Source organism: Dunckerocampus dactyliophorus, chromosome 3 (assembly GCF_027744805.1).
Source record: "Dunckerocampus dactyliophorus isolate RoL2022-P2 chromosome 3, RoL_Ddac_1.1, whole genome shotgun sequence".
Taxonomy (NCBI): Eukaryota; Metazoa; Chordata; class Actinopteri; order Syngnathiformes; family Syngnathidae; genus Dunckerocampus; species Dunckerocampus dactyliophorus.
The window spans coordinates 10,575,744-10,590,225 of record NC_072821.1 but is presented as its reverse complement, the minus strand read 5'-3'; the positions used below and the strand labels follow the sequence as shown (position 1 = coordinate 10,590,225).

The window sequence follows — 14,482 nt, the reverse complement described above, 5'->3', positions numbered from 1 at the left end:
GGAATGAATGGACACACAAAACAATTCACATTTCTCCCAGGGCATGGGCAAAGAGGGAACCAATTCCATTTTGTTGGCAATCTGAACAACTGCTTTGGCACGACTGCTATAAAGTGTTTTTTATCCGATTACTCCATTATCAAAACAAAATTCATCAACAGATTACTAAAATAATTTGATAGCTGCAGCCCTTTGTACCTTATATGATGCTATGTAAAAATTATTAGTAACTGGCGGGTGTAATGATTACACTGATTAAACTACATGTCTGTATGTGCTTGTGCGTGAGCAAGAATATTGACTATTGTTCTGAGTGATTTTGGTATGTTGATTATGCAAGGTGGCGATCGCCTTTGATAACTGGCAACAAGAACACATCGATTATATCATGTGCACTGTGATGAAACCCGCTTCTTCAAACCATAACTGAACACAAAACCTAGTGCTCACATGAAATAAATAATCCCTAATTTAATTATCAAGCATGTCGAAGCGGAGTACAAATTGCCTCGTGAGAGCATGTCCAAAATCTGTGCATCTTGGTATTTTCTTCCCTCTGGTTGACATTGTGAACTAGCGCATTTGTGACATTTTCCTTAATTTCTCAGTGAATAATGTATAAATCTTAATGAGAAGATTCAGGTGTGCAATATGTGAGTAGTAGACTTAAGTGCTAATCCATATTAAGAATGTTTAACGGTGGCGGGGGTTTGCGCTCCACTGACTGCCATTCTGGTTAATAAGTATTTTGACTTTGGCCAGCTGGAACACTGCTTTGCAGTAAATTGTTTTCATAGCCTGGTCAAAGTTGCTTTCATTTGTATTTAATGTTCGTTTGATTTTGGATCATGCTTTTCAGTTTCTATGACAAATCTGATCATTCACTACAAACACAGCTTTTCTGTCCTTGGCAACACCTTTGCTTGTAGTTATCGGCTACATTGCCCTAGTCATCATTGATCTCATTTTCAAGGTGAAACCTCCGTACTATTCCTAAAACATGTTGTCCTCAAGCCATTCATTGATGAAAAACAACAAACTCATTTTGAATGCAAAGCTGATCGATGTAATTTCCACTTCATCTATGATTATGTTTGTTAAACTACCAACCCAGGCATGAAAACAGAAAGGTAAGCATTTAATACTCTACCTGTTTAATATGGTATTACTAATAATTCAGGTTCCAAAGTAAAGCAAGAGCTAGAGAGCTAGAGTGTTGCTTAACTTTATTAAAAACATATATATGACTGTCATAAACACAAAAAATACTGTTTTGGAAACACTTTCAACTGACCAAAAGTCAGCCGATATTCTATTTCGAGCTCACGATAGTTTGAAACATGTTTGACTTCCCGCTCAAAGGGCAAAAGCTCAAAATCTTGACTTTCAGTATGAATACAGGCCTCGCGATCCTTCTGATTCTTTGGGTTTCAAGCAGGAAGTTCAGAAAAAGCAGGAGGTTCGGAAAAGTGCCCACAGGATTACTGGCTTGTGGCGGCCAAGCATTCAGAGCAACGTCGCTTTTTGATCTTTGATGTATGTCCACTCTTCCTATCATTGTGAAGCAAAATTCACCAAGTGTTGGATTGTTCCCCTAGTAAATGTGAACGTGATGTGTTGTCGTTCCTGCTTCTGGAATCCAATTTGGCAAACTACCAAAGGTGGCTCCTGAAATGTATGTAAAATGTTTTTTTTTCCCAATACAAATGTTGAACGGGCTCAGGCAGATAACTGACCAGCAAATAATTAACATTGTGTATTTAAATTACAATCAGACAAGTAAAGGGAAAAATGACTACTATGTCAAGATGCTCTTTCATTTCCTTCCGGCGCTTCATCACCTATAAAAGCACATTGGCCAGCATCCCATAAGCTATTTTAAGTAATCCTTTATGCTCATGCTTAAACATGCGGCTCCCTCAAAGTATACTCTGCTTGAGGCTTCTACAAAACACAGGCACAGTTTTTGTGTTTTGATTCCGACAAAAATTTACATGGTATGCAGTAGGGTGTAACGGTACACTAAAATGTAATTTCAGTTTGGTTCCGTTTTCGAAGTGCTCGGTTCGGTTAATTTTCGGTACAAAAAAAGTCAGAAAAAAATTACTTAAAATACTTTTATTTAAAAAAAAAATGCAAACTGATTTTTTTTTAAACAAATAAAAGCGACAAAAAAGACAATGACAAGTCCAATAACGATAAAAACAATAATAATCAATCATGTGTGTATTAAAACGTATGCACAGGACCCTGAAAATGTTGTATCTGTGCGCATGTCAAAAAATCGTCCCAGAGAATCAGTCTCAATTCTAAGCAAGAATCATGCAGCCCATTAAGGTTACACTTTTTCTTCATCTCGTTTAATGACTTATTAATTGTCACCTATATGGGCTGTCTTTATACCAGTTTATTTCAGTAGGTATCTAGTATTTTCATTTCATTTTGTCTTGATTTATTTTGAAAATTTACACCTATGGAAAAGTTTTAACAGTATGCCTCAAAATATTCTCTTATTTGCAGCCAACTTTATATTGATGCATCAGCATACAAAAATAAGAGCAGTAAATTGACATGAGTGGTGGTCACCAAAGCTAAGAGATGACAGAGTTGACAAGCAGCTGCTCTCTTCACTTCCTGCCCTCCAAAAGTACAGCAATGTACAATCTATTCTATTTTAAACGACTTCCCGAAACGTCATATACATACAAAAAAGCTTCACGCATGTGTGAAATGAACAGAAAGTCATAACTGTCGTTGACAAGCACTTTTCAAACAGGGGTTTACTGTACAACAGCCAAGGAGTGGTTGAAATGTTGTTATGGTTAAATTCTTATTCAGACTATATGGACATCGTCAATGGAAAATAACTAAAGGAACTGAAAATGGAGGTCGGTCAGTTAAAGAGTGTCTGTGAGAATTTTCTCTGGTCGTCTGGAAGAGAGGTTTACCCTTTTGACCTAAGGGCCCAAATTTCCTGTTCAAAGTGGCCACTCTGTGTGCCACTGAAGCCAGTTTTCAATATTTGTGTTTACTGGCTACAACAAATAAGCAAAAACATAACCTCCAAGTCAAGCTAATGATTAAGAACCACTCTGTATCTAGAATCTATTTTCTTGTCTGAGGCATCAGCAACATTTTCCATATCTTACTTTTCGTTTCTACCTGGAGTATAATGTTTCACTTCTTCAGTGTGCATTTCAAAGTGAAAGCCCTTCACATAAACAAGACACAAGCTCCTGCATAATGGCAGTCACTCGTTATGCACACTAGAATATGAGATTTGAAAGGCGGAATCATTGCTGTATCACTAGCATAAAAAAAGGGCCTCCTTCTCAAATGGCATAAGTGGTCTTCCAGTGTAGATTAGTGACAGATTTAATTATATTGCGGGGAGTCTTTCAGTTCTAACAGGCATTCTACTGCACTGCTTATGTATTATTTATGCGCTGCATCTGTTTAGGGAGGAGTATTTAGGAAACGCTAATTTCCTCTGGTGTTTTTCTAATTCCCGGGAAATAACCTTAACAAGGTTCAGTGGTAATGTGTACTCTGTTATTAATTCATATCATTATTCTGTTTTTGGTACTCGCTGTACCCATTCATGCAGTGCCAACTGTGTCAGTAAAAACACACCAAAAGCAAACCAAACATATGAGTGAGTGGGACTTTGCACGTTTAGCTGCTATTTCAGGTTCCTGCAAGGCCTTAGGAGAACAAACAAACATTTCCCAATTCATTTCACCTGTAGTTGTTGGGAGGCAGCGTCATAGCCTTAGTTCAGTTATAAGAAGAAAACATCTGGCTTCCAAAATTAAATAGATTATATAATTACAGAGCTAATAACAGCCTATGCTATTTTCATACAAAAACCTATAAAATAGTATAATTTAGTAATTTCCTAAACCAGACTTTCTTGATTAAATGTAAGTACCCAAACAATGTTAACTCACTACCATAAATTAATATCAGTAAATCATTTTGGTAATTAAAGCGGAAGCTTAAAAAATGCATTCATTTCCATAACAAAATTTCTTTCCCAGGCTGCAGGGCCCGAAAAATCTGCTACAATAAACACTGTGGAGTAACTTTTTTTAGATTCCAGTGGTATGCGGCTCCTTCGCTGGCAGGATGTTATGCAGCATGGGAGATATTTCCTTGTTTTGCTTGAGAAAGGACATTTTTAACCCAACAGTTTGAGCACCATACGATATTCAAATTGACTGTAGCTGCACTAAAATTAATTGTAAAAAAAAAACTGTCATAAAAACAATGAATGTTGACTGTTTTGTACTCACCTATAGTACCGAGACTGGAGGTACGTGGAGCAGACTGCTTTGGACACATGGCTGGCTGAGCCAAAGTCTATCACCTTCACCCGGTAGGGTTGCCTCACTGGATCCACCAGCATAATGTTCTCAGGTTTGAGGTCTGCATGAATGAGACTCATGCTCTTCAGCTTTTTCAGAGCCGTGGCCACCTGCTGTAGCACAGGTCTGATCACTTTCAATGGCAGCGGGCTGAACTTGTTCTGCTTCAGAAAATCATAGAGGTTCTGCTCAAGCATCTCAAACACCAGACAGGTGTGGCTGCGGTGTTGGAAGCATTCAAAGGCTCGCACCAGGTTGTGCTCATCTGCATTCTCCCCACTCAGACGTGCAAGGATGCCTACTTCTATCTGACCCTGTCGAGCGTATGAAGGATGGTTCTTCAGGATCTTTATGGCAACTACCTCACCCGTGCCTCTTTTCCAGCACTTTACAACCTGGCCAAATGTGCCACGTCCCAAGAAATCCAGCACTTCGTAAGTATTCTTCAGTGAGCAAAGAACCTCATGCTGTACTACCTGATAGTCCCCATCACATCCTCCCGCTCCCCCTCCCGCAACCTGTTTGGAAGGCCCCCCTCCAGCCCCCACGGCCGCAGGCGCAGTCGCTGCTGCATTTCCTACATTCGCTGTTTGCAACATGGCGGGCAACATTGACAGTTCCTCCACAATCTGCATGGTGCTCCCACGATTATCCAGCTCCTCACTTTTACGTTTCTGTCCACATCGCTGAGAGCTGTCAGCCGAGTTCAAACCTCCACAGTCTGCCTCTGTGTCACCCTCCTCCTCCTCCTCCTCTTCTCCACCTCCCTCACCTCCTCCACTGCAGCCCTCTCCCCTTCCCCCTCCTCCTGCTCCTGTTGCTCCACTGCTGCCCCCACTTGCTGAGTCTGTCTGATGTTGCTGCTCCTTGTCCTGCTTGTGGACAACCCCTGTGGCCTGCCGCTGCTGGACAGCAGCTGGGCCCGATCCTCCACCTCTTTTCCCGGGCTGTTGTCTTTGGACGCCACGCACCACCACAGTCTTCACGGGGTACTCTGGTCCTCCAACCACTTTCGCGCCCGCCGTCAGGTCTTGGCACAAGAACGAGCGAGCTTTTGTCGGGTGCACAATGCCAAGGTTTCGTCTGTTCAGATAAGTCCGCGGATGTGCCCTCTCATGGTACACACAGCTGCTGGGCTCAACTTTGAGTTTCTTCACACTGCTAAAGGCACTTGTCTGGGTTTGATAAATGTGTGGTGGGTAAACCAAGACTTGTGAGGCCATACCTGCAAGAAAGAAGCAAACACTGTGGGTCAAAAATGTGAATCCTTGGACGTTCATATATAGTTCATTTATAATTTATATTTTGATAAGAATAGATAATAAAGTTGCAATAACAAAAGTGAATACAGTTTTTCACAAAAAAGTTGTATTATGTGAATGAATAAATAATTTTAACGAGTTAATGTTCAAATTCCTACACAAACGTGAACAAAAACAGTCTTGAGACCTGCAGCAACTATCTCTTCCTAGAGACCAATGACGTTTCTTAAAAACACAACAACCAACGAGATGGTTTCAGTGTGTTTTTTCTACTTTCTCAGGAACAAACATTTGCACAATAACTTGTACTTAAGTCTAACTTGACAAAAACCTCAACAGTCCTCATGAATATTACATTTTCATTCAGTTTATCGTAACAGAAGAACATTAAAGGCCATATGTATGTACCATAAGAGAACATCGCTAGTTACAATTGTCAGCATCCCTTACAATGTTGTCTCATACTAAATAACTGCATGTAAACTCAAGGGCGAGTCTATGTAAACTACTGACAAATATAGTGTTGAACTGCTAAACCATTATCTTGTTTTAATTCCTCCTACTCCTATGACATCAGAACGGCATTAACCAGCTCATATGAAACATACATTTAAATATAGCTAAGATAAGAGTTTGCCGTGGAGTACTTGAGATCAATCTACTGTAATCCCACCACCACCACCACCACCACCTCCACCCTCCACGCGGATGACTAACTTTGCAAAGGTTTGTCTGACCTTTCTCTGTGGTTGCAATGCATCCTACTGCATGTCTCCAGGCAACCAATAAGGCGGGAAAGCATCATAGAAAACGCCAACCAGACAAAAATATAGTCATAAAGCATCAAAGGTTTGCACGTGAACACCGCCCCCATGTGTATTTGTGTAATTCCATGGTAGCCATTAAGAGTTGTCTAATAACATTTAAATAAGCAAAAAGTTAGGGCTAGGCGATATGGACCAAGACTCATATCCCGATATAGTTATGTTGAATATCGATATACGATATATATCCCAGTATTTATTCCACTCGGTGAGTTTAGACAAAGTCAACTATGCGTGCAAAGTTGTTTCATTAAAATGAAAACAAAAATATTGTTTCATTAAAATGAAAACAAAAATATAGAAAAAGTAAATTATAAATCTTCTTTATAACAAACCTTTAGCTATAATCAAATCCTCATACCAAAAGCAGAAAAGAACAAAATAAGAAGTCATCAAGTGCCCCCTTTAAGAGGATATTTTAAATGTCAGCAACTCAAAAATACTTTGAACAGTGTTATTTTTGTTAGAAAAGGAAACAATGCAGGAGAGATAAAAAAGTGAGTAAAAACACTTTAATTACATTTACAACTACAAATAAACTTGATTCTTAGTTCGTTAATTTAAAATTGGCCATCAAAATAAAATCATTTTAATATTTTATCTCGGCTAGCACGTCGCAGGGAAACCCGCTGCTGCTCAGTGACAACAGACCAACTGCACAACAATACTCCTTTCACTTTTAAGTCTCCAAATCCCAGAAAAAACTCAGACGACGCCAGAAAAAGTAGATTTGTCACCAAGAGCTTCTGCTCTGACCCTCCTTTATGCACGGAGGGGGACGAACCAGGAGCCCCGCTCAGGGCGCTGACACACACAGCAAAGTGAAGAGTGAGATATGTTTGTTTTTATATCGTGCTTAAAAGAAATATCAATATATATATATTTTTTAATCAATATATCGCCCAGCCCTAAAAGAAGTACAATAGAGTTTCGAATACCCCTCCCTGGCAAAGTGACCAGTGACTGGAGACTCTGTGTGCCATCCTTGGAACCATGACCTACTTTCATTCTGGGACAGTTCATTCCCATGGGTTAATACACTTTTATCAAACAAATACACATGGTGAACTGAGTTTACCTGGTAACTAGTGCTAGTCTTGGTGTCGATAATGCAAAAAGTTGGAAGTTACGACACTGAACATTTGAAAACCACTACAGGCTACAGCCTGAAAAAAAATTCTGTCGTAGCTTTGCAATATTCCACTAGTCAATATGAAACAAATTGTCTGCCTTCTTAGATTATGAGTATGTCAATCTTATAAATAAAACAGAAGACCAATCAGGCTTCAAATGGAAACCGTCAATATGCCCAAATTGCTTCAAGTAGTCTAAAATGACAAGAAACAAAAACATTAACATTAACACAATTCTAAATCAGTTATCTATAATCATGAGTATTCCTAGGTTTTACCCAAGAAGATACACCTCGATTGCATGAATACTAAAAAAAAGCAACAAGGATTTGACGGAAGTGGTAAAAAAGTATGCCTCAGAATAGGAGTGTGATGAAATATCAATATATTGCGATATTTAACCTTACGAAGAATTATCGATATGCATAGTGGATTTCTTATTAACCACTGTAAAGTCACCATTTTAACAAGTCATGCAGGAAGCGCTCCTCTTGAGTGTGGAAGAAAATTGGGGGGTAGTGACAGAAGACGAAAAAACAAAACATGTCGGACACGTGCGATGAAGTTTGCTGTAAGTTAAATGGAAAGACGCTTCTCGTCACATGATGGCAACGGGTCACTGACGTAATTGTTTTAAAAAAGAAGCGCATTGCTCCATCTATACGGAAATGACAAGCTGGAGTTTTCACATTTTCCCACGCTGGAGACAGTTTTCCAAAAAAATACAGTTTTCAGGGCACCCAGAAAGGTGTTTCCATGTGGGAGAGGCTGAAACGCTAAAATACTTTGCCGTTTTGACCTGAGAATGTTTCCGTGTGGATAGCCCCTTATTGTCAATACTGAACTGCTCAACCATGCCCGGGTCGCACTCCGTGTCGTTCCGGTGATTCCATCATCTGTTATGTTTCTAGTCCTAGATTTGATCTACTTAAGAGTTATGTGATACTATCGTTATCGTGAGTCGTGTATCGCATATCTTATCATAATGGTAGATTCCCAGCCTCTACCTCAAACAGTGCCTCAGTACCCAAATCTTTTTAATGTCAAAGAAAACCCAGTGCAATCTCCAGAGTTGCCAGATGTGAACCCGTGAAAGAACAGTTAAGGCAGACTTCTCACACGTCAACGAAAACACTGCAAGTGTAAATGATCAGATGCCGGACAGAAAATATGGAGCCGTGAGCTGTAATTGGTGGGATGGGAAAAGAATGGCAGCTGCTGCTATTATTATGACCAGAAGCTAGATACTCCCTTGGTCAGCCATGAGGTTCCAACTGTGGCATTGCATTACATCCTTCAAAGCTGCGGAAGCTTTCCTACAACCTTGAGCTGCTTGGTAATTACTCACTGGTGACCTTTTGACTGGAGTCCACTCAAAATTTAAATGGCCAAGAAAACAAACACTAGACACCTGTCCACACCGAGCAAATGGTGCGGAGTGAGAAAATTAAGGGGCGCACTCACACTGGACATTGATTACCCCTCCCTTTGCTAGTCTGCACTCACACTGATCTGCAGATGTCAGGTGAAGCAAATACACAATGAAATGGCACGGCACTGATTCAAACACACTAAGTTCACGCTACAAGCCGATTCATGTGGTACTGCCAACATGCTTCACCAGAAAACTGTTTTAGCTATGAGTTGGAAAACTCGGCGATCACAAACTACACAAGGTTATCCATGCAGAGGCCCAAACCGGTGGTGGCTATGTGGTTTGACTTCACAATTTAAGTCATGCACAAACGGTCCTTTGCTTAGCCGACACTAGACAGCGTTTCCCTTAAAACACAACACGGTGTAAACACTCATCCACCCTGATTAGCACACGCACAGCCATACTAGCATGCTCTGCTAAACTAAGCTAACCCCGCTAGCTTCCATTCATGTGCCGTAAGAGAGGATTTTCGCCAACTTTTGCCAGTGTTTTTTTAGGCCCCCGTTTTGACATGTTTAGTTCGGGAGGGTGCAGGTTAGTGTTTGTGCTGAAATTCCGCCACGATTGAAATACTTCCCCACATGCACGTTCCCTCCCCTCACGATGACATCATTTCATTCTCATTATGTCACTTCCCGCGAGATTCTACGTTTAACAGCAAATTCCGTTTTTATTGGCCAATTACGCAATTCTGTTTACGCAGTCTAAATGAACTAAAATACAAATACAAAACATTAAGAAAACGCATTAAAAGACACGTTGTATGTAGTATTCTACACTGGTCACAAGGTGTCAGTAATTTTACATTATGTTATATTGATGAGAAAATAGTCACCACATGAAGTACTGGAAGTAAAAAAAAAAAAAAAAAGCAACAAAAACAAAACAACAAAAGCAACTCTCCCAATGCCAACATGTGTGAGTCTATATTATGTCTTATTTTCTGTTATTTTGTCTACAATATTGAGTAATACGAGTGTAAAGGTGACTATGGGGTGATATTTAATGTCTAGAGGGCTTTATTAGTGTTAAAACCCACATTTACAAGGTCGTGAATAGGTTTTCTATTCTGTAACTATGAAAATTTCCGTTATAAATATGGAGTCCTACTTTGCTGAAATGTACTTATCACGGTCGGTTCTGGAATCATTTAATCGCATAAACGAGGGATGACTGTAGACCTGTTCTATATAAAAAGTATATTTAAGTGACTTCTGTTGCGACTTAGCGCTATGTAATAAATAAAATGAATACTGTTGGTATATTAATATCTAATATAATGATTAGGGTAAACACTAGCAGAGCATGTGAGACATAAATGTAGAGTCACTACATTTATTGCCCTACAGTATATTCAAAGAAACATGAAATTAAATCACCAGATCCCACAGATTGCCTATCTTCTTCTTCTTCTATCATTTATATTTTATTATTATTATTATATTTTATTTACAGCCTATCATTTATTAAATAAAGCCATGATTCCAGCACGTTCCGAAGTTCAAAGTGCCAAATCCAAAACTGTAGTGGTGGTCATGGAAAATCCTCAATTTTCTACTTGGTTTCCTCCTGCCTTTCTACAAGAGTCGCTGTGAAACAGCTCTGCTGCTTTCCAGCACTCCTAGGTCTCGTGAAAATGATGATCTTTGCTCAAAAGCCTCTCTATTTTCCAAGGAATGTGACCACATGGCCTTTCAATTGTGAACTTATGACTAACATTTACAAGTCCTCGTCTTGTTGGATTAGTTCTCGCACACTGTCGATGTAGAGACGAAGGACAGAATGTTCCGCTATGAGGCCCAGACTATAGAGGGACACACAGCACAAAATGGACATATGCGTAAAAGGGACAGCTGAAAGCGAGAGTGTAGTGTCACACTTGAAACCAATGCTGTTGTGTGACACGTCATGCCTCTAATTATGAAACGCTTAAAGGCCATGGTAAAATCCCACACTGAGGTGGCTTTGAGTGTTTGGTTGGATAAACAAACCACCCATACAGTGGGAGGGATTTTTAAGGCAGTGTTATGACTATCACAAAAACATTGTGTATCATAGTGTACATAATTATAGCTAATAACATTGAACGTGATAACATTTAATGGACTGAATTGATTATGGATTCATCGCATCTTGAAGCAATTGAGGTCAAATGAAGTGCTACTGTCTTATCTACTTTGTAATATAATTAACAACAACCTGATTGCTATGGAAAGTTGAACTACATTGAAAAAACTGCTATGGCACAACTTCTCCAGTCTGCATTAGTCTGTTCAGTAAAACACTAGGATTGAAACAGGACTTCACAACACTGACAGAGATTAAAATCACTTAATTGAGTGTTCACATTCAAAAGTTCACAAGCACACTGATTCCTAAACATAAATATGAACAAGTCTGCATGTGAAAGCCACGTTCCTTTCACTTTGCACCAGTCTTGCTATATTAATGCAATATTTGCAAACAAGCAAATATACTAACCAAATTATGTATTCTGTTACCATTGCAGCCTGTTTAGGCAGTACACACGTTGGGCCTTAAATGCACATTCTACTGGTTTCTAGCAAGTAATGAAATCCATTATTATTACCAAATATAGTAACTATACAACATAACCTTGCATGACTGTCAACGCTAACATTACATAGTTAAAATTCTATTACTCCATTAAAAATCTATTTTGAATATATGCAACCATGGGGATTTAACAGCCAAGCTAGCATGCAAGAAAACCAACTATGCATGCTATGCTTCCAAGGTTCTGCATTGATGGCTAAGGCTAATAAGTTTATCAGCAAATGGAAAACCACTCAGATTAGTCCACTGTGTTCCCTGTGTAGCTTCCGCCCTCATTAACTCTAAACAATTTGCGATTACGTTGCTTTTCTTGATAGATATTCTCAGCTTCATTCCCATTTCTTTGGTTTTGTTGAAAATCCAATTATGTGAATTATCTGACTGTGTGTACTTTCAAATAAGCAGGCTGCTAAAACAAATGTTTACTTCTGGTGGAAATGTTCCTCTCGTAAACGCAGGTTTCCACAGAAATTCCAAGCTTGTCTTTGGTGCTCACTGCTATACTGTCTGCCTCAAAATGTGAGAAGGGTATTAAGAAACCAGTCTTTATGTGCAAACATGTTCAAGTCCTGTTGACCATATGCACTTTATAAATATCAGTGGTATGACTGATATTGTGGTACTGGGTTTTTGTGTGTATATATGTGACAAATGAATTTACAAATATTATAGACCGGTGTGGTGTAACATCAACTTCCCGAGACTTTGCTACTGATAAACGCAAGAATGTTACACATGGACCGCAGACAGGAGTGTCTACGAGAGGATTAAGATAACAAGTAATCACTGCTTTTATGACCGTGAATGTTTTTAGACACAGTGGGCAAGGAGAAGATGAGTCTCCTACTTAAAAGAATGGATAAGCGTGGATAAGAAGTAAACTGGACCATGTCTGAGAAAGCAATATCTGAAAGCTTCAGCCCTTTAGTAAAAAGCAGTCATGCAGCATTTAGCTTTAGTTCATAAATAAGCAGCATGTCTAATGACAAAAAATTCAGCACCTGCTGTGCCTTTAAAAAAAAAATATCACCACTAACATGGAATGGGCATAATAACTGATTCATTTGAAAACTCCACAAAAGATGCCCAAGTGGAGATTCGAACCCAGATGTTTCCGATCCCCCGACTGTGTGGCCAACATGCTAACCACTAGGCCACCTTGTGACACTATGTTGAGCAAAGTTGAGCTGTATAAATACCACCCAGCGTGGGTTTGAGTGTTTGGTGGGATAAAAAAACATTGTCCATCATAGAATATGTAATTATAGCTAATAAGGATGGCCACCGATTAATCCATCATTAAGAGTTGATTGTGTTGAAGTGATTGTTGCTCTACTTGGCTGAAACCGACAGAGGCGCTCTTGCGTCAGTCTCAACTAGTTCACAATATACTGAACAATGAGTTGGCTGTGAAAAGTTGAGCCATATCCACACTGACCTCCGCAATGTCAAACTCCTCCAGGCAACATAAAGCAGGAGTTGTAATTTTTTAAATAACAGTTAATTGATTAGTTTTCCACATAGATGATAAGATCGCCAAACTATTATATACAATAACTAAATATACTGTACATGTTGCAAAACTATATTTATCAGTTTCAATCAACACAATCGGGATACAGCTGTTGCACTGGGTCTGATAAGGTGTAGCCCACTTAATGTTGAGGCCCATGAGTAGATGGCAAAAACAACGGCTCCCTGTGAGAATATGTCATAAGATCTTAAAGGCAACATCTTCAAAATAAAGACTAGCGTTCGTAAGTAATGATTTTTTTTCACATCATAGAATGACTAAAGCACGGTCGAAGAATTTTTTGCAATCTAAAGGATTCGTCGAGTTCAAAGGTCTGCCGTGTTTATGCTAACTTGCTAGTAAAGGTCTTAGAATGTTAACCCCATTACTAAACAATGAAAGGAGTGACATAACAAATAAAACAAGACTCACGATTAGCAAGTAACCCGGTCCATTTCGTCCACAGAGTAGAATGTGGTATAGTAATGTTTACATTCACGTTAAGGTTCCCCGTGACAACGTAGATATAAAACAGTAGAGGTCCAAGGCACTTGCGTTAATCATTACTACCAACGTCACTGTCGCGTAATCGTAGAAGGAATTTTCCTATAAGTAAACCGTGGAATTTACCTACCAACAACGACCATTTAGTTACCAAAAACGTGTTATTATATTGTTAAACCCAATGCTAGCTAAGTATGTTGATAAGTTATTACAGTGTTACGTCACGGCTAAACTGTAAATGTGGATCAACACTAATATCAACACTAATATAATCGTTGATTATGGTGTCCCTCTCTACTTACCTTCACATAGAGTCTATATAAATATAATCCAGGGCTTCTCTGAACATGTTATGGACTTATAAATCCATTGCATGCACAGTTCGCCTGCACTGCTGCCATCTTGTCCTAGACGACAGGAAGGGAGAGCTCCCCCTCGGTAACGCCACCATCTCCCACATTTTTAAACGTCAACTGACTCCCGCATATGAACATCCACGAATATCAAGTCGTGTCCAGATGAGAGCTACGCTGTTCTAATGTGTCTCCCTCCAATTTTGGGGGAGGTAGCCCATCTAGGAAAGGGTGGCCGTCCCCCCGTCTAGATGTGCGGGTCGGCAGCCCTGCTAGCCTCGAACATGTCTCTTTTTTTCCTGTCCAACTGCTAGAGAATGTTTGTGAGCTGACGGCATTGGGCAGACCAGAGCAATCGATTTCACGGAAATCGATTGGAAAAAACACAAACAATTCAATGTAGAAAAATACAACGCAGTATTAATTGCATGATATAAGTTCTTATAAAATTCGAATTTACATTAAACATATGGTCATCCGTTATGGTGATAGTTTCAGACCACAGAACTGA

The 14,482-nt window shown here is 39.4% G+C and overlaps 1 protein-coding gene across 1 annotated transcript in view; it reads right to left on the bottom strand.

The window, feature by feature from the left end:
* Positions 1 to 14,272, bottom strand: part of hipk3b (homeodomain interacting protein kinase 3b) — a 39,051-nt gene extending 24,779 nt beyond the window's left edge. Inside the window, 2 exon segments of the mRNA XM_054771701.1 lie at positions 4,296 to 5,592; positions 13,921 to 14,272. Of these exon segments, the coding sequence (XP_054627676.1) occupies positions 4,296 to 5,592; positions 13,921 to 13,993 (1,370 nt within the window). The 5' untranslated portion in view covers positions 13,994 to 14,272.
* Positions 14,273 to 14,482: the final 210 nt, after the last annotated feature.